Source organism: Epinephelus fuscoguttatus, linkage group LG3 (assembly GCF_011397635.1).
Source record: "Epinephelus fuscoguttatus linkage group LG3, E.fuscoguttatus.final_Chr_v1".
NCBI classification, from domain to species: Eukaryota; Metazoa; Chordata; class Actinopteri; order Perciformes; family Serranidae; genus Epinephelus; species Epinephelus fuscoguttatus.
The window spans coordinates 7,314,840-7,336,800 of record NC_064754.1 but is presented as its reverse complement, the minus strand read 5'-3'; the positions used below and the strand labels follow the sequence as shown (position 1 = coordinate 7,336,800).

Here is a 21,961-nt window from a genome sequence, read left to right as displayed (position 1 = left end):
GGCGTGATACACAGCTGGACCCCGTTATTGTTACACATTGCCCAGCGGCGTCATGGGGAGACACAGCAGGCCAACAAGAAAAGTTAAGTTAAGGCGGGAGGGTTGGTGGATGGGTCCAACAACCACTGACTTTCACCCTGGAGGCTGCTGTTTGCTTACCGCAAGATTGTAATGTCGCGCCTGTTGTTTTTTCCTAAACCCAACTATGTGTGTGTGCGTTTGTTGTTGAAGGAAATAAACGGCAATTTGCAGTATTCAAGCAACGTAGTACATTCATTTTTAAAGAGACAATGCAAACTGTACATTTCCTGTGAAAACAGAAGTGTATTTTGAAAGAAGAAAATGCAACAGGCAGAACTTAACATGGCGTCCTGGAATGTCAACAACAAACGCATCCAGGGTACCTTGCACATCGTATCCGACCAAATGTTGATATGTGACGAGGTTGGACTGAGAATGTGCTGGAATCCGGCATAATTGTATGCTATAATTACAGTATTTTCACTGCTGGTCGCCCACTGCCACAATCAGTTAGCTTGATTGTGTTATTGTGCAACATTGGACTAACCCTTTTAAACAGCAAAGTCACTCAATAGCATAAACTAACTGATCAAAGCAGCAGTAAACCAGCAGCCCCTGTGTTCAGTGATGTTAAATCACTGTTTTTCTCATTGGAGTCTGGCTTTTCAGAGTGTTATAATGGCTTCAGCTCCTGGAAAAGGCTCTTCATATCACATATACTTCAACTGATATTGATTTTTTAAATGGCTAAAATACAGTTTGCTGCTGCCCCTGTGCGCAGAAGTACATTGCTTAACTTCCGGGGTGATACACCTGCCTGCTTCTCCAAACTAGGGTAGTGTCGACCAACATCTATTGTATATAATACACTGTGGATAAGTACCTCATACAACCCCTCTTCTAGAGATCCAAGCGGTATACAGTACAAATATCTTCATAGAAGTACTAATTTCTTCTCACATAAATGTGTGTTTGCCACTTTGGACTAAAATGTGATTCCACAAGTTAATTAATATGTAAAATAATAAGTAAAACTTGACTTGAAGCTTTGGAAAGACTGTATTATTTCCTGAATTCAATCTAAATGGCATGTGTCCAAGACTCATAATCTTTCATATTACACATCCTCAATGATATGACTTTGAGTGAGTCATTATTTCAACTCATTTAAAACTCCTTAACCTCCCTCTCACATTTATCAAACTTTTTCTCTTCATATTATCTCACAGTTTTATCTGCCTCTCCGCCTTTTCTCCATTTGCTCTGCCCCTTGTTTTTCACCCCTTTGGCAAAAGATAAATCATTAAATAAATCATTCTGCTTGCACCTTGTTTTGCTTTCTCCACACTCTCCTCCTCTTCCAAACCAAATATCTGTTTCTCTTTTGCTTTCCGCCCCCTTGACCTCTATCCCCCTCCTTCCTGGATACACATTTTCCCATATCATTCCTGTCTTTCCTCTGCTGCTTCCTTGATTCTTTGCTTTCATTTCCTCATTCATCTACTCCTGTTTACATCTAAACTCCTTTTTTCCATCTGTCTATCCCTTCCATCATATTTTTACTGCCTTCTAACAACCCAAATCCCTCCTTGCCTTGTTGTTCTTCTCTCTGTTTCTTTCTTCTTCGCTTTTTCTCTCTCCAGAGGCCCAGAAGCTACCCTATTATGCGTCATACGGCCAAGCCCGCCTGGCGATCCACACTCTGTGTACCAGTCACTATCTGGACCTGGTCATCACCTTTATCATCTGTATCAATGTCATCACCATGTCTCTGGAGCACTACAGTCAGCCCCAGGTGAACACATCTCCCGATGGGGATAGAGGAATAGTCAGGGTGTGGGTGTTGGACTGAGACAGACATGTTTAAGGGCTCCTGAGTGGGTGGCGGTGTACCATCTGGGCAGGATTTTTTTTTTTTTTTTTTTTTTAAAAAGTGGGCACTCCCAGAGGCAGACTGCCAGCCTGCTGCTCTGAATCAGCAGCAAAAACTGCCAACAACCAAAACATTTATCCACGTGCTGGAATACAAACAATCTGGCAGACTGGGGTATCAGTTATATAAAACGTTACTCAGAGGGTGACATGCTCGTGAGGACGAAAAAGAAACCAGTTTGAGTTAAACTTAAAGAAAAAATAGGCCTGTAAATGTTTGACAGCAGTAAACAGTGCAGCTATATCCGGATTCTGATACTTCATCGTCCTCTTGGGTAAATGTGTCTAAGGCTTTGCATGAGCTTATGTCTCAGCAAAGCTGTACCAACAGATATAACATGGTAAATCAAAAAGTAAGAATAAAAGAAGAAGAAGAACATTTTCTTTACATCCTGGATTGATGAAATCCACGTCAATGGCAGTAAGCTATTAAGACTACAGGCTGCAAAACGTGGGTTAAATTAAATTTTTCATTTGGTCCTGCTGAATAACATCAGAACACATTTAAATATTATGCCTTCAGGGCGTAGTATTGAAATAGAATAATCTATAACTTATTTCACAATTAGTTATTATTTCCTTTGCAGAAGGAAATGGAAAAAAATGAAAGAAATGGAAATGGAACTTCTTAAATAGAAGAAAAAATACTCTAAGTGAGCCCATTTAAAAATGAAGGAGAAACCATTCTTTATTTTTAAGATGATAATTAGTTCTCCTCAAATTTTGCATCCGCAAGACGCTCTGTACGCTGTACGCTCATGTTTTGTCTGGAGGCTACTGTGTCTCAGTGTTGAACCAAAACTTAAATCTGCTTGAGCTGAGGTATGACATATTAGCAGCGTATGTGGCCGGCTGCACACAGACAACCTACACCGCTTATTATTTTCTGTTAGCTTTACCTTCTCAGTCTGTTCATACAAGCTTTTACCAACTCTGACACTCCAAGTCAACAACTATTTGAGTTCCCAATGACGTCTAAATGCCCACACATGCGAGGCTACAGACCTGCAGGTTCCTTTGCCACATAACACTGGACTGAAGCCCGGTGAAAACAGTAGAGTAGCTGAAAACCTATTATAAAGGTTGGCACTGTTGCTTCAAGCTTCACAAGGCTATTCAAATGTATGGTAGTAAGCTTGGGCTCTAAAATACTCTTGTTCTTTGAATTCACACATTGGGGATTTTGAGAAAGTCAACTAATAAGATTATTTTTGTCTGCGGAGCAGCTTTGCCAGGGCTTTGTCTTTGTAGCAGTACACCTCTACAAGGAAACGCTTGTCAGATTCCGTGTCCAGTGTGTTAAATAAACTCTACAGATCTCCGTGTTTAAACGTCTTTCCCCATTCAACTTTAGAAATCTCTGCCACAGAATAAGCTATCAATGATGCTAAAGGGGATGTGCAAATCAAAATTGAGCTGCTTACTCACTGGTGTGACGTGGGAACGGGGGGGACCCAAGAGAGGCTACCATGTTTTAGCAGTAGTGTTGTCCTGATCATAGGACATGTTGATGCCAAAACACGGTTACCGACGGTGGTCTCCAAATGAACGGCACTACTAGCTGCAGCAGATTGAGTGCAGAGGCTAGCGTTAGCTAACAAGTGGAGACCAGAAGGTGGGCAGTGGGCACTATGTTTTCGCATGTTAATGCAGCTAGTCAGCTGTCTGCCGGCAAAGCAAACAGTAAAGTCAGTAAAAGGAAACAATAACAACATTTCACCACCTCTTGATGGATAGTGCTTTGAAGTGCAGCGCTTAAGGTCAATGACTTAATGGAGTGCCGGGCCAACATGGAAGGTCTCTTGTATTTTACATTGTTTTGCATTTATTTCTTTAAAATTAACCAGCTATCTTAACAGTTCATGGGTATCGGGCTATTGAGGCCAACACTAACCAAAACTGACATCCTCAGTCCAGATGTAAAAAAAACCCTGTAAGATCACTAATTGACACATTACATCTTTAATCCTTACAAAAACCCAAATGTAAATGGGCAAATTGTCCTTGCTACAAGCATAACTAAGCTAAACTAATCAGCTGCTGGCAGTAGCTTCAGATTTACCATGTAGACATTAGAGTGGTCAATCTTGTCATCTAGCAAATAACAGTGACTTCTAAAATGTAACACTAGTTAAATATAGCTCGACTGAGACTGTACAACATCAGAAACTTAGCACATGAAAACTCCTCAGATGAATACACATTCTGGTTATGAATGTGTTTAAAAGATATGACTCTCTAAAATAGCTGTGTTTACATGGACCACAATATTCCACCAATAATCAGAATAACAGACCAATCAGAATAAGAGCGTGTCATGTAACCACCTCAATCATTAGAGACTGCAGTAATCCAGCCTGATCGGAAGGCAGGGCGGTGTAAACCTTTGATAATCTGTGTAATAGGATAAAATTAGCACGTATTAACCATGTTAATGTTTAATCTGATGGTTTCTGTCTGGTTGGAATAAATACATAATTTCTGTGCATGTTTGCCCCACATGGGGGTAACATTAGATGACATATCTGATGTGTGAAACAGTAGACTTATGCAGGCTGTTCTTCCAAATTTTTGTAAGTTTTCCAACGAAAAGTATTTGACCCAAATTCGTACATATTCCACGTATTTTAAAAGACTGCTATCACATAACCAACGGCAGTGACTAACAGACTAAAAGCTAACCTCTGTAACTTTACATTAATAACGTAACTGTACGTTAAAGACATAACGTCATTCATGGGGTGCAAATCTGTAGGATATCACATGCATTGTTGTGCGTGCATTTTTCGTAGGATATATATACAAACTGTTCTATGAGAATACATTGCCTTATGAAACATTGTTGGTAAAGGCTGTAGTGTCGAGTTGCTGGACATAAGAAACGTTAAGGAATATCTGTAAATTAATTTGTAGCTACAGAAGATAACCAGTTTCATGTACATGACTGACTTCTAAATTGTATTAACAGGCAGAACTACTGCTTCACTATATTTAATTTAGCGAATGAGTTGAGTTTTCTCTGTGAGGTTGGAAAAATAAAAAAAAAAAAGCACTGTATAAGTAAAATGAGTTATAATCTGATTACATGCTTTGGGGCATTTAAACGCACATCTTAACAGATCATTGTTTTGGCATCCATGTTAACAGTTAAGAAAGGATCTCTAATCAGAATGATTTCCCTCAGATTGACTAATTATTAACCATGTAACTGCAATTATTGAAAAGCTTTGCCTTGATAATAGTCTTTGGACAGACTAATGATATGAATGATATCAAATAGTCATAAGATTGCAGTAATTTCTGGATGTGATTTCTTTGAAAATGACCTAAAAACAGTAACGTCTTACAGTACTAACTTGAACTGACCATAGACCACAGTAGGCCTGTACTCAACTGTGCATAAACATACATCCCACGCTTAGTGTTTCATTTTTTGTTCTTCCTTAAATTGGCTGCGATGACTGTAATAATAAGGTTTGATTATATGCATTGCACATTACAAGTCATTTTTGTGTGACTCATTAATACCAGTGTGGTAGAAAAAAATGTTCTCTGCTCCTCCCCAGAGTCTGACATAATTTAGTTGTCTGTCTCAATTAAGCTCTCATCTATAAAAAGAAATTTATTGGCAAACTACTTTTCTCACACTGACAGAACAGATTCTCTGAACATCCTTACTGGTTGTGTTTCCCCTCTTCATCTCTTCAGTAATACAAAGGTTCTATTATTGACATTACAAAAGTTAAACAACAAATCACTTTACAATACCGTGCAGAGAACAAAGACGTGGTTATGCTATGAACTGTGGTAGAACAGAATAATTTACTAGTTTATAACTGTTAAGATCAGAGATGGAGACATACGTTCACTGTCTAATCCTCTTGATGTCTGTTTTTTTCTAACCTCTGTGCCTCTGCAACCCTTGTTTCTCTCTACCTCAGTCCCTGGAGACTGCTCTGAAGTACTGCAACTACTTCTTCACCTCCACATTTGTGATTGAGGCCACTCTGAAACTGGTGGCCTTTGGCTTTCGACGCTTCTTCAAGGACAGGTACAGAGGGGACACCCCCAGCTGTATTGAGACTGTATACATTTGTGTTGGTGAGGTATATAAAGCTGCTTGTATCTATGTCAGTATTTACTGTGTCTTTGCCATTACCGGGACAATCCCTGCAAATTTATCCTGGCATATGATGGTATATACCACATTCTTAAATATCCCACAGTAGGGGTTCATATATTTTCCTTACAGGGATGTATTTTCTTGCATTATTCATTGAACTATGTAGGATCTACTTCACAAATTGGCAGCTCTGAATAGCAGCGAGGGGTAGCCTTAAACATCAACACCCATAAATCCCATAATATGGCATGAGTAATCTTTAGGATTGGATTGGTGCTAAAAGATTATTTTGAAGACAGAGCTCTTGCTTTTGATGCATGTTACGACTCTCATCAAATATTGAGATCACAGATTCAAGCAGCAAAACTTGAGTCCTTCAGTGTCCCAAAAGGTAAATATCCAGCCAGTAGAATATAAAGATTACTCTTTCAACCCTATTGCCTGTTCATTTTCTACCATATGTAAGTTCTAGGGAAGTGGTTGGGTGGATGGTGGAGGTACAAAGCACAGGACTCAGATTTGGAGACCAGGGTTATACTTAATTTTTAAGTGCTTGTTTGTGTCGACAACTGATTGTGTTATGAACAGAATTGTTCGTATACTTGCCTTTGTTCTACACGTGTAACACCTCTTCCTAACATGTAACGAGCAAGCAAACTGTGTCGGATGGAGTGGTAAAAAATGTCGAGACTTGGGAGCCTATCCAGCCCTGATCAATCCCAAGCAGCAGCTTGCTGTTGTTCTGAAAACAGGTTGGTGGTACGCAAAGCTTTGTGAAGTCAGGGCAAGCTTTTTTTTTTTTTTTTAAAGCAACATGTTGCTCAGCCTGTTTGCAGCACACAGAGCAGGTTAGGACATCCTGATTGGGGAAATCTGGAACAATCTGAAGTTTGTTGATTTGATGTCCAATTAGGATGATATATTACTAGAAGATTACGCTAGAGCGCACACCAGAGAACTGAGACTGTATAGAACTTGGACATTCTAAAATGGTTGTGATCTGTAACCAGCTGTTTTGACAGTGCAGCAGCAGTGACACATTGTGCAGATGTGGGTAATGGTGAAATTGGTCTGTCAGCTTGTCTTCAAAACTTCCCACCAGTGTTGTCATTGCTGACGTGCCTTCTAACCCTGTCAGATCACCATATTTCCCCGACACTTTTCCTACCGTTCATGTACATATTGTATCTTGAGGACACGTTGCGTTAACTTCTGATGTGCACAATCAACACTCCAAACAGATGCAGGATAAACGAGGCAGCCACCATGTTAAATAGTTAAATGTAAGTATATCTCTGGCTTTAGTCTGTAAATTAAGGCAACAAAAACACTTATAAAGAGAGACGATAGTTTTTGTGAATAAATAGTTCCTGTCTCGTGCTTTTAGCCAGATTTCAATTGTTATGTTGAGGTATTCGCTGCTGTGAATGTCTAAAAACAAATAAAAGACACTGCCAGTGCACATTTTGCAGATGCATTCGACATCACCATTATGTAACTCTTCTCATTATGATGGTAAAAAAAACTTTATCCATTCAAAACATACTTTCTGTGTCAAATTAGTAGTATATAAGGCTACACATTAGAAGAGAGGGTTGGGTCCTCGGATGTATGGATGGATGGATTAATGGATGGATGGATAGATGGATAATGAATCAAATGTGTTTATAAAGGCATTTGGATCTCTGATAGCTAAAGTACAACTAAAGTAAGTGATTACACCAACATTTTGATAACAGTGACAACAAGTGGTAATGTTGTTACTCAGACTTAAATGTTTACCTATTTCTATTTTTAAAAATAACTCATATAAACACTGTTTTTACTTTGTTTATATGAGTTATTAAATGATTCACATTGAGACTGTGCAAGTGCAGAAACTCCTTGGAATATTAATAGATTTCAATATCTACAACCAACACCTTTACAATCCAGTGAGGGGGTCCTTTCTCTGCCAAGTGCACAGGCCTGTGGAGCAGCTGTGATTGTGTTAGTGAATATTATTTGAGATACCCTGCTATGTAGATTTTATTATTGCTGCTTCCAATCCATTTTTAGAATTGTGGCTGTGCTGGAGGAAATTGCTTTTGTTTTGTTTTTGTTTTTTTTGCCCCCCTTCTTTTCAAAATTGTTTCTTCCGAGCTATTCAAATGCTCTTTGCCTGTCTTACTGTTTCTCTCTCTCTGTGTCTTCCTCTTTATGCAAACAGATGCATTTTTAGCCATATTATTCCTTCGATCCTTCATTTTAATTTTACTTTCTCTTCCTATGTCTTTGTGCTTTCATGCCATTACACTCTTGTATGTTTTTGGAAAGCCCTGGCTTTATTAGGCGACCCCTTTATTAGGCGACCCTTTGTGTGTGTGTGTTTGTCTGGTGTGTGCCAGTTCTGCTGCTCTGGAACCAAGATATTATCTAGGACAAGACGCATTAACTGTGAAGGAACATACCCCAGGCAGCAATTTTGCAGTAAATCAAGTTAAATATTAAATAAACTTTGCCATATCTGGAAAATCTGTAATTAAGTAAGTGTAGCTGCTTTTTAGACTACTGTCCGTGCTAACCATGAGGTTACACTAGGGATACTTAAGTTAATATCCACAGGTCCAATAGCGTGCCAGGTGGCTTGTCAACGATTTTTAATTCACAGTGAAAAAGAAAAAGGTTCAAACAAGGGTTTTTGTAGTTTGAATGTGGTGGCTGCACAAAAATACAGCTTGTTTATAAAAGAAAGTGCCAGGGGAGGTTTCTCAAATGTCAAATCCTAGAAATTCCCATGCATAAACCTGACCTGTGCAGGGCATCTGCAAACAGATTTGCCTTTTCAGTGGAGATAAGTTAGGACAACAAACATCAAAAAGTTGATAACAGGCAATCTTTTTATTAAATATACTGATAAATGTTTATTAACTGACATTTGGCCATTTGTCATTTTGGAAAAGTGGCCACTGGGCAAAGCAATTCCAGTATCCCTGACTAAGAGGAGGAATTGACCAAGGGAAGTTTTTAACAGCTGGACACATTTTTCTGACTTTTCTCAGTTGCTTATAATATGGCATTGGGCCACGTGAAATCTGAGTTTACTTTAAAATGAGTATTGTGTCCTGTGCACAGCTCTGTGAGCTGCTGATAGAGAAAAGAACAATCACATAGAAAAACAGTCCGCAGTGTAACAAAGAACATGAGGACACTCTACAAATGTGGAAAAACAACCATTTTTTAAATATCCAGAATCAGACAAAGTGTAAAAAATGTAAAAGACAAGTTTCAGTCATAGGACCATCTTCAGCACAACTTCTTCTCTCACCTTTAGGATATGTAATAAATGAAATTATTTCTTGCATCTGAAGAGTGCCTTCTTATTTCTTGTCGGTGTGTTGGCATTTGTCTATGTGACAAGGCAAAAAATATTGGCTAACAGAGACATGACTCTCAAAATCATTGTTATTGGAGATTGATTTGTTTGCGCTCAAATGTCAGACAGCACTGGAGTGTATTTTCTAAAGGGCTGCACCAAAGTTTTGCAATGTTCAAACTCTAATATACCACAATTATAAATGACTTCATTCATAAGTATTGAAGCATCTGATGTTAAAAACAATCCATAACTTTGCCCATTGACATCTGCTGAATTGTAAATTTTGTCACCCTGGTGTCGCCTTTTGGCTTGTTCACTAAATCAATGTAAGTGGAGCAGAGACCTTGCTTGGCCTTCTTGAAATTTCCTGTGGTCCAGGTGACATCATTCATTGTGTCATGTACTGTCAACATTAGTGGTAGCAGCCAAGATCACGTTCAAACATTTCAACACACAGCTTGTTGTTCAGCCTTGACATGACAAGAGACAAGATAATAAACACAGGAAGTGATGTTTCAGAGGTGGCAAGGTTTGCATAGTGTTATGGTGTTCTTCGAGTATTAACATAAATATTCATCAAAGGAGCAGACCTGCAGGTAATGGTGGGATGATACAGATTCTTCTGCCAATTCAGTTGTGGAAGAATCGTGCAAATTATGCATGAAGTTGATGTAGAACATTAATATTCATTGAAAAAATTAACATAACACAGACCCTGATATGTGCAGCCATGAAGTGCTGAGCCACATATAGAGGTGAGACTCCAAATTCATGCTCAGTCTCTTCATGTCGTACCTTTACTATGAACAAATTCCACAGATTATGGTAGATATAAAAATCATTGTGTGTGTGTGTGTGTGTCTGTGTGACCACATTTGCAGTAATATTGTGGGGAAAAATCCTTTAAAAGTAGATTCTTTTTTCCTAAAATGACCAGAAATAGACGTCCACACTTGGTAGTGTAGCGTCATAGTCCACTGTTTGTAATATAGAAATGTGTGTGTGTGTGTGTGTCTGTGTCTGTGTCTGTGTCTGTGTCTGTGTAGGTGGAACCAGTTGGACCTGGCAATTGTTCTGCTGTCAGTAATGGGCATTACCCTGGAGGAGATTGAGATCAACGCCTCCCTTCCCATCAACCCCACCATCATCAGGATCATGAGGGTACTCAGGATAGCAAGAGGTATTCTCACAGACAAGGACACACACAAAAAGACGAATTTTAAATATAAACATGGTTTGCACACCCATGTTCTCACATCTGCTCTGCTCTCGTTTTAATCACCTGCTGATGCTGTTTGCTTTTAATCCAAGCTCAACACTTCCTTTATATTTACTTGTTTTGATAATTTAGAAATAATGAGCATCTCCATCGCACTAATTTCACTGATTACAACAATGTGTTGGATAAAAATACTTTTCTCTTTCACTAATTAATTCCTCTTACTTCTGCATTTCCATTTTCTCTTTTGGTGTTAAGCAATTCAAACTCAATGCTTCCTGCAGAAATAATTCACATTAAAAGCCTTGCAGCAGTTTAACAGACATGATTTCAGAAAGTGTTGAGCTCGACTGGCATCACAAAAATGGCAAAGTAGAAGCAACCAGAGGTATTTAGTTGGGATATTTTTTTTTCACTTACAAAGATAAATTTCAAGTCGCTGTTCATTGCTGGCATCACTGCTGTAAAAAAATCATTATCCTAATCTTACTTTCGTAAGACAAGGGAAAGATTTAGATTTGAACATTGTTTATTGCTTGTTTTTGTTTTGGTAGATTTGGTTAGCATCTCAGTATGCAAACACTGAACAGTGTTTAGTTAGTGTAAACCCAATTACCCATTTCTCTGAAGGCAAAAACACCCATTGGCCACAACAACCGCACTTCTTTTTAAAGTGAAACTAATTCCTTTTTCCAGTTGTCATTTTTTGCATTTTGAGACTGTGAGCCTTTTCCAATTTATTTTTAAGGTGGAGACAAGGCTCATTAAAACTCAAACATTACACACTTTTCACTCATTGTTCGTGCTAAAAAAGAAGGTAAGCTGATATCCCTGTCTATCTTTCAGTGTCTCTACTTTTTTAATATGTCTCTAATTTAGTAGCTCTGTTCTTATAATTCAGAGGAAATTAGAGGAGTAGCTCTCTGGGCAGTACCAGTTCCTCTTAACTTCACACTGAGGAGGATAACGACTAATTACATCACTCTCACTTAATCCTCGCACCCTTACCGTTGCCCTCTGCCCTCCATGATACTGCCAAGGGACCACTGAGTGGACCCACGGGTAATATGGTAATCAAACAGCAGCCGGTGATAATTAACAAGCAAGTGGGGTATTTGATGATGAGTGTGAGGGCTACTGGTGACTTTCCTCTCCTCTCATAACATTTTTTTTCTAACACACTGCCTGAATGTTAACTTACTTGTGAGACCGGGGGATAAGAATATTAAAATGTTTCACCATCATCTGCTTCTTTCACAAAGCTGAATTTTAAAAATGCACTGAACAGAAGGAGGGATTCAGTGGATGAATATTTTTAATAGTTGTTATAAGCTATGACAGATTAATTTATATCCATAACTTTTTCGTTGTTTTACATAAACAAAACTATGCCAGTTTCACCTACAGTGTATTATAATTATTATGAATTACATGTAAATGCATCCATGGCAGTAACCAAGTGTTATTTCTAGAGGCAAGGCATTTGCTAATCATATTATAATGTGGGTTTACAGGTCACGAGGCATGAGACAGTTTTACAAGAGGCAAACTTAAAGTTATTCCACATCCACGAATCATTTTCTCCTATAAAAGTAATGCATACTGAGTTTTTAGAGTAAGCTTTACAACCATGCAAAGGTTACGTCATTATAAATAACATTTCATTTTACATTTTCTTTATTGATAATACTATACCATAGTGTTAGGTTACTAACTGTAGCCTACAAACCCAAACAATGCTGCTCCTTCATTTCCATGTCTTCTTAATGGATCACCAGCTGGTGAGGATGCTGACTTTCTGCCCACTACTGGTGGCTTAAGCCTGAGTCATTCAGCATTATGTAATGTGTGAAACCATTATGTGCATATTTAAAGGGATACTTTAAATACCCAAAGAATGACCATTTGTAAATCAGTTGGACAGAGGCATGTTTACTGCAATGTTACATCACCTTTGCTTTTAACAACACTCAGTAAGCATTTGGGAACTGAGGACACTAATTGTTGGGGTATTGAGAGTGAAATTATTTCTTATTCTTGCAATCTGGGGCTTCTGTTATATTTTGCACTCCTCATAATGTGCTATACATTTTCAATTGGATACAGATCTGGGCTGCAGGCAGGTTAGTCTGGTACCCACACTCTTTTACTACAAAGCCACACTGTTGTAACACATGCATAATGTGGTGTGGCATTGTCTTGCTCAAATAAGTTGGTACGTCCCTGAAAGAAAAGCGTATCTGGATGGCAGCATATGTTGCTCCAAAACCTGCATGTACCTTTGAGCATTTATGTTGCCTTCACATATGCACATTACCCACAATGACACTAAAAGACTCCCATACTCCCAGACTCCCTTCACAGATACTGGCTGGATACTTTGCACGAGTATGGATGGTCCTTTTTGTCTTCATGCCAGAGGACACAACATCCATGATTTCCAAAGACAGTTTGAAATATGGACTTAATAGACCACAGCACACTTTTCCACTTTGTGCCAATACATCTCAGATGAGCTCGGGTCCAGAGGAGGCAATGGTGTTTTCGGATGTTATATGGCTTACACTTTGCATGGTCTTAACCTGCATTTGTAGCGTTGAACTGTGTTTACTGACAATGGTTTCCAAAGTGTTCCTGAGCCCATGCAGTAATATAGTCTATACAATCATCACAGTTTTTAATGCAGTGCCGTCTAAGGAATTGAAGGTCATGGCATTCATTATTGTTTTTGGTCTTTTCTTAAATGTGCGCAGATTTCTCCAGATTCTCTGAAGCTCTGACGATATTATGAAGTGTTGATGGTGAAATGCCTAAATTCGTTGCAACTGCGCTTTGAGGAATGACATTCTTAAACTGTTGGACTATTCGCAGACACAGTTTTTTACAAAGTGGTGAACTTTATGCTATCCTTGTCTGTGAATGACTGAACCTATCAAGGATGTGCCTTTCGTACTCAGTAGCCCTTTTAGATAGGAATTGTGCAAATCTGCAGGAAAGCCCAATCAGTCTTCTTTCAGCATTGGCAGTATAAAAACAAAATCAGGGAGTGCAGCAAAATGCCACCTACCTAATTTTGTTTATACAGAATGTGCCTTTTTTGGGGCAATGGGGGGCGTGAGCAAGTAAACAGTGATGTGGGAGGGAAGCTGCAGCTGGTCAGTCCTTCGGCGATTCTCTCATAAGTTGGCCCGTTCTTCACCGTCCCCGTCATCTGACAGTTAATGGCCTTTTTGTTTGCAATGACAAGGAGGGCGCACAATTCCTTGTCTCCCCAGTTGCTCATCTTTACAGTGTCTGTCAGGTTTGTGTTTCCCTCTTGCTACTAGCTGCTCCCTAATTCCTGCTATCAGCTGTTTCCTGTTTATCCACCGCCAGTGGCTTGCACATGCGGCATCATCAACAGCTCCTCCCACAAGTCATCAACAACCCGTCCCATTGCGGAAGGCCGCCTCGGTCTGTTTAAACTAAAAGGTTCCGCCAATATGACTACCCTACGAGGCGGAAAATTGGGCACCTCAGATCAACTCGCCAATCTGGTGTCTCTAAACGCTCGCAGCTTGCCGGCAAAATGGCCCAACATTCACAGAAAATCTGGCAGTGATACAATCCCCTGTTACCAAGTAACCTATTTACCTGCAAAATGTTCAAGGTGATTTAAACATTTCACCACTTTCCCAGTCATTGGTTGCTCCTGTCCCAACAATGTACAAAAAACTTAAGGTTAATAGTTTGAACATTAAATATGTTGTCTTTGTACTGCATTCAACTAAATATAAGTCAAAACAGATGTGCAAATCATTGAATTCTGTTTAATTTATGTTTATACAGTGTCCCAAATTTTTGGAACTGGGGTTGTACATGTAATCTTAACTAGCTCACCTTAGAAATGTTGATATGATGCACATGAAACTTACAATTTGTAACATATCTTCTCTGGGTGTGTTGGTCTAAAATGAGGAGTGGTCAGGCGCAGTCATAGCGCGTTGCTAGTTAGACGACGTAAAAAGCAAATGCACCAGCGACCAACAAAAACCTGGTCTAAAGTCAATGGCGCAGTATTTCGCTGTTAAACAAGTTAGTAATATGCGTCTCTAGGCGGGTGCACAACGTGCGTGCACTCTGCTCAGACACACACGGAGCAGCCACACATATGCAAAAGATAACAAATAAAAATATGATTACAATGTGAAAGGTTATTATTGTGCACATTAAAATATTTATCAGAAACACGTCTTAATGGTCAGTCATTAATCAGAATGATCTAATCGCAGTAACAATGATCATCATAATCCGGGAGGTCCAAGCTGCAGTGTCCGAATAAACGGAACTGCGAGCAGACCTCCACAGGCTGATGATGCATAGCCTGTAAAATGAACTTGTCTTTCCCACTTGAATTGAGATCATTTTGGCATGTAAATCACAAAATCAAAGATGTGAAAATGTTTGATAAACTTTATTTTGACAGAAACACAACAATAACCAGCTTCTGTGAACTAAAAACGTAAACTTATAGCCCTGCAAGTACAAATGTATATGTAAAAAAAAAAAAGAAGCTTTTAGAACGTAAAACTGAAGATCATCTTGTCAGGAGGAGGAGGAGGAGGAGGAGGAGGATGACAAGGAGGATGACCCCAGCTCTGCAGCCAGCGCGCAGCCAGACCAGGCGGTGCAGCCACGGGACCAGCCCTTCCTTCAGCGTTTCTCTCGTGCGCGTGCTCTCTTTCTCTCTCGCAGTCTCACTCTGTTTCTTTTCTTTTGGCTTTTCTAAGATGACAGATGCTGAATATATACTCCCTATCTGATGCTGTGGCTGTTTGTGGCTGGCTGAGAGGGATGTGAACTTATTAGATTGCAGCTGTTTTAATCAAATCAGGCTGGGTTTCCATTATGCATGCCAAACGTGCCAAACGGTGCCAATCCCCTTTGATCTGACATCAGACGTGACGGGACAGTTGATATCGAGATACATTTATCGTCTCCTCAGCTGTAAAACGCTCACTCTTTCCAGTTGGTAGATCTGCCATCTAACTAGCTCTCCGCCAAAACACACCCATGACTAATTCACAGAGTAAGTCCAACCCTTTTAGACTCTCCGCCATGGCGCACAGTCTGAAAACGCACTGTCTAACTAGCAAGTGACTGGGACACGCCCATGCACTGCACGCCTGGCGCTTTGCGTTTTAGACCATCTAAATAGGGCCCTTAGAGTTGCCCTAACCATACACTACCACCACTGCATCCACCTTCTCTCTATCTCACACATACACACACTTACACACTCCATCTCCCAGGAGCTTTTATTGTCTGAGCGGCTGTTGCCATTTCCAACAGAATACGGCTGCGGCCTTTTTCTCTCTGCTACCAGCCGCATCGTCCGCCATGTTCCTCCAGAAATTGGACCGCAGGGAATTGCGTAGGGTCCCTAATGGAGAGCCGTGAACCTGTTCCATCTATCGATCATTTGTTATGTCTCTCCTCCTCTTTCTCTTCCCACCTCTTATCTATCTTGATCGTTTCCTTCTATCTCTGTGGTGTTGTTTGTCTTTCTGTCCTTTGTTTCACTTTCTCTCCTTCTGTACAGTAGAGTCTCACTGGCTGTTATTTATCATTGAAACACTTACCAAAGCAACACACATACACTCAGACACTCAGACATGCTATAGCTGTTTTACTCTGTGCTCCTTTTCCAGTGCTGAAGCTGTTGAAAATGGCAACCGGGATGAGAGCTCTGCTAGATACAGTGGTCCAGGCTCTGCCTCAGGTATGTGTCATCACACACATACACACATGCACACACACACATACACAGACGTCCTCCCTCCTATCACAAGGACATCCAGGAGTTAATTAACATTTGTGGAATGATAAACGATCAGCACCGATAGAAACCCCTGAGAATTATGACTTTCAGGAAGTCAGGTTATGACTAAATTTTTGCCCTCAATGTTACGACACCTTGTTAACTTTCCACTGTTCCTCTCATTTATTCAGGAAATATAAAGACCTCTGTGGCATTAATTTAAGATGTTTCATCCCCACTGCTGCTAACGAGACAAGAGCGGCTAAAAAGTTCTGCTCCCTTGGTTCACAAAAAGGCTCTTTGTTCTTTAGCCTTTCAAAGTTTTTGCTCATTCTGGGAATTCTGGAATACTGTGGATTTTTGCACTGGCAGTATTCAGCCAGGGAAATTGCATACGTTTTCTTTTGTCATGCTATGCAATAACTATATACTGAACTCAGTAAATGACTTTTATGAATAGGGTTTTTAATAGGACTGCCAGAATGTCATTGAAAGCTTGTTTTACATAGTGGTTGAATTATATGGTGCAACAGATGGAGACTTCATCAAAAATGGGAAACACCATCAGCATACTAGAAAGTGAGATTTTTTGTTGTTTATACCTGAGCCTCATTCCTTTCCTTGTCCTCCTTTTCTTGTGTTTTCCTTCTGTTAAGTCTCCTTAACTGTGTTCTGACTGCCTCTGCAGCTGGACATCTTTCCATAGATATGACCTGTTGTTCTGTCCTTGTCTGGGCTTCTCTTTGTCTTCGTCTGCCTCCATCACTTCACTTATGAATTAGCTGTGTTTCCTTGGCCTGAAGCAGACACTGTATTTAATGTGTTTAAGAAAGATTAAGCGCAGACCAGTTAGTGGCAGAAAGGATTTTTGTCAGATAAATGATGATGTGTCTTTGGCATATTTGGCTTGACAGATTGCCCAACTAATCATAAGTGACTTTCAACATTAATAAAGAAACATCTGTCCAGTAAAGCCCACCACAGATGACATACCCATTGTCGTTACTATGTATAAATGGTGGTGCTTTTAGTTGGTGTAAAAGACGAGGAAAGTAATGTTTTATTATGCTCCGTTACTGTCAAGAAATCCCATAAAAAGATCAATATTAATGATGCGTCCGTTACTCAGTACTCTTCAGTTCCCTGTGCTGTCATTAGCTCTCAGCTACAAGCCCATTCCCTCCCACTTAAGTAGACATGTCAAAGGTTAACCATTATTAGGTTAACCACCAAGAATATTCAAACCTGTTACAGTATAGATAATATTTGCTTCTCTTCAGTTTCCTGCACTGCGCACCAATCAAGTCAGGTGCTAGCTAGCAGCGTCACTCATTCGGCAATGTCCACTGATAAGGCTGGCCCAACCCACCTGCATTGCTGCAGAAACATTGTACCCACTCTCTGATCTCCCCCCAGGTCGCCCCAGTGAATAAGCAGCTCAGTTGTGAGCCTCAAACCCCCTTTAGCATTTCTCACTATGTTATCACTGTTTGTACCATTAGCACTGTTAGCCAGTGCTTAATTTGAGCCGGAACGTACTGGAACGCATACCAGGATCTTTTCAGAAAAGGCCCTGGTGCGTTACAGAACTAATTTGCATGGGTCTAGAACTTTTCACATCTAAAAACTACATACAGTATTGGCTGATGTCACTAGTGTTGCAGGGTGGAGTACCGTAGTACTACGGTGCCCCACGTACCACTACTGTGGGATAAGTTCAAAGTCCAATCGCAAGAGGGTGAGTGTCCATGTGCTGTCCAATAATGGCGCGTGCTGGTCAATAACGGCACGCGCTGGTCAATAACGGCACGTGCTGGCCACCTGGCACTCAATATGCTGCTGTAGTGGTTTGTTTTCCAGACATGTGAGTATCTTTGAGCAGTGAAAGTTATTATTTATTTCTTTTTACTTGTCGGCAGTGATTTGTTTTCCACAGAGCTCTGCGTGCGAGCATTTTACTCACATTTGCGACTAAAAATAGTTTTGAGCGAGCAAAATAAATCATTCAGCACACAGTACGAGTACAGATTTCAACCAGCAGCAGAAACGAAAGGCGAATCCTGCCAGCTGTGGGTTGAACAGGGGTCACAGACAGGAATATGGCGGTCAAATAGCCTACGGCGGCTCCGCGGCGCAAGATAACGGCTTACCGGTGACAGTGAAGTCCGACTCCAGGTCCAGTAGCCTAATTTCCTCTTTGGTTGGTGTCATGACTGCCCAGTAGTACCTGGACAGCCGAGCCATGGCAGCACACAGGTATGTGGCGTGTCAGAGGAGAAACGAGCCGTTCACATTTCTGTCTTTGTGGCAGGTAACGGCCCACAAACCGCACTTTAGGGACTGTTCTTTACTTATGAAGGGACCGTTCTTTACTTGTCAGAGGAGGAGGGTGGCTGGTTGATTTTTGTTTTATTTATTTATTTTATTTTGATCCCCCCTATGTTAATCACTTATTGATGCTGTTTTTGAAGTATGAATAAGTCAATAAGTAATTCATTCTATTGAAATACCATTGATGTATTATAGAAAAGTGATTTATCTTTTGATAAATGACAAAAGGCACATCTGCCTCATTTTTGCTGTGGTATCGTGATACTACTCAGAACCGTGATACTTTCACTGGTATCGTACCGTGGGTCCCAATTTGGTACCGTGACAACACTAGATGTCACAACCATTCCATTTGGAGTTCTCTCAGAGGCCCAAAGTGTTACCCTACTTCTAATTTTACAAATTAAGCACTGCTGTTAGCACTGTCAACATGGCAACTGGTGCTAACAGTTAAACATGCTAAAGGGGTTTTGCGGCACTGCTAGCTAGCTCCCACCTGATCCTGGTTGTGTGCAGAGTGGTGCAGCCAAAGCAAGCTAACCAGTGGAAAAGGAAGATGGGCAAACTTTCCCTTTAAAATAATTTGGTTCTAGTTTATTGTTTATTAGTGAATTATGTGTGTAACTGTTGCCTCACTTTGACAGCAAGACCCCAGGAAACATGAACATGACCTGCAATGTACAGATCTGAGAACAGAAACAAAAATGAAAACACACAAAGTCAACAACTATAGATACACCACAGAAATAACAACATAAAGATGCATGTATGTTCCATGTATCAAATGTATGATTATTTTTTCAAATAGTTTCTATTTTTTTTATTATTATTATCATTATTATTATTAAAAAAAAACATAGGGAAGATTTTGTAAAGTTCTTGGGTTTCTTTTTGATAACTGACAAATACCTTTTGTCAAGCTGCATATAGCCCTAAAGATAAAGATGCTTTATAGTATCTCTTTCAACTGTCTTTTTTTGTAGCAAAAGCTTCATTACTTTTTGCCATAGCTATTGAGATAAAATGACATGTCTATTATCTTCAGCATCTTCATCTTTTTTGCATATAAAAAAGAAGTGACTGAACTTCTGCCTCTCTTTGCCGTTCCCCGACATAACAAAGCTTTAAGCTAAAAAAAACTCAAAAAAACCTGAGAAAAACAAGCTAATGGATCTGGACCGACTGTTCTCTTTAAAACAGCTTTTTATTAAAGACATTTATAAAGGAGTCTGTACAGCCAGAAGTAGATTCTTCCAGCGCTACTGCCACATCACTGCTGTCTGGAGCCCTCTGGGAGGATTTCTGAACACACACAGACACACAGACATACACATTAACACAAATAAACACAGGCTCACACACTGAGGTAAAATTACAGTCACAGAAATCTCCCCCGCTTCAGTTGTGCCTTGAATCAATAGTCCCTTTTCCATCCACTTTAACTTGTTTTCTTTCCAGTCCCTGCTCTCTCATTTGGACAGATTTCAGCGTTTTTCAGGTTTTGTTTTTGCTGTGTAGGCTTAGACCACAACAAAAAACACTTTGAGCTAAGAGTGGGTCAGCATGACCATTAGCACACATGACTTATTTTTCTAAAGTACCCCGCCATAAAAAAAAAAGAAAAGAACAAATGTGATCAAAAAAGACTGTGAATTACCAGCTGTGCTTTGGCCAAATCCTTCAAATACTCTGTATACACCAAACTGTTTCGCAATAGGCTATCAATATATAGGTAGGCTCACTGCTTTCCAACCTAGACATTATATAAATACTGTCTCCCATAATCTATGGTGATGCAAAAACTCACTGATAGATTTGTTTCTGAGAGACTTCATATTCTGTTTTGTTTGTTGGGGAAAAGGTCTTTTGGAACCATGATACAACAGCTGCAGACTCTATACCCTATGACATCCTAAATTTGAGTTTTAGCACTCTAGTTCTGTGATTTCGGAGAGAGGTAAGGTAAGATGACGTAAGGTACACTTAAATGTCCCTGAGGTGCAATTGAAATACAGACAGTAGTCCTGAGCTACCTCGGATCGGGTATAAGCACCGATCACGTTATTTTTACAAAATCAGAATCGGTAATAAAAGATCGGAGGAATCAAAACAACAAAAATGGCCAGGTTTTTCATCTATGTTGTTTATTGTTGCCTCCGCTTTCCAGTGTATTGTAACCGAGCGTCCTGGGTTCGCCTAACCGAGTGCAGCTAATGAGCAATAAAGGGACAGGAGTCGAGACAACAGGTTCAGTGGCCACCGCTTCTCTCTTTATTCTGAGCAGCACAGCCACACCAAACAGCGGGACCTCGCCTACCACAGCCCTACGGCAACTCTGGAGGGAAAATGTGTTTACAGTTCAGAATTTGTTTATATTTCGTGCTGCTGAACCACCGTTAAGCTTTTTGGATACTATTTAAATAAAAAACAAACCTTACGGGACAACTTGGATGCATTCTTTTTATTCTCTTTTTAATGCTTTGCAAAGTATCGGATCCGACTCGGTATTGGACTCAGTTTTAAAATAAAGGACTCGGTATCGGATTGGATGCAGAAAAAATGTGATCGGGACATCCCTAGTCCTGAGTACAACAAAACACTGTCAGGGGGTGTCATAGTGGGGAGGAAAGTGGGACTGGGTTCCAACAGGAGGGGGGACTCAAAAACCCTGGAATGAAAAGTTTGGTTTTGTTTGCAGTTTTTTATTTCTGAATAATCAGTGCCATAACTACATTAAAGTTGGCTGAATAAATCAGTTGAAAGACTGAGCTTTGTATTGAAATAACAGGTAGTGGAAGTTCCCAAAGGCCCCGCTCATCTTTTAAGGGCACAAAATGGTTTAGTCCGCCCCTGCATTAAGATTCATCTTGATGCTCAGCTCATGACTGTTTATGCTGCTCATGTCTTTCCCCAAGAAAGTAAAACCAGGTTCCATAAAAAGAAAAAAAAATGAAAGAAGGAAGGAAAGCAAACTTACAAAGAAGAAAAAAAATTAAAAGTGTGAGAGAGACATGGTATAAGAGAAGAAGGGTGGCGGGCCCACAGAGACTGCTTTTGTGTTGGGCCCAGAATTTGGTGCTATGTCCCTGAACCTGAGATAGGAGACAGTAAAGTAAGTTTATCAAGATGTTTACAACAAAAAGGCGAGCTGTCCAGGCCCAACCTGAGCCTGAGCCA

At 40.0% G+C, this 21,961-nt stretch overlaps 1 protein-coding gene across 1 annotated transcript in view; it reads left to right on the top strand.

Annotated features, from left to right (window-relative positions):
* Window positions 1–21,961, top strand: part of LOC125885939 (voltage-dependent T-type calcium channel subunit alpha-1I-like) — a 219,987-nt gene that overhangs the window by 148,924 nt on the left and 49,102 nt on the right. Inside the window, exons 25-28 of the mRNA XM_049571799.1 lie at window positions 1,665–1,816; window positions 5,895–6,004; window positions 10,481–10,614; window positions 16,344–16,414. Of these exons, the coding sequence (XP_049427756.1) occupies window positions 1,665–1,816; window positions 5,895–6,004; window positions 10,481–10,614; window positions 16,344–16,414 (467 nt within the window). The remainder of the gene's footprint in view (window positions 1–1,664; window positions 1,817–5,894; window positions 6,005–10,480; window positions 10,615–16,343; window positions 16,415–21,961) is intronic.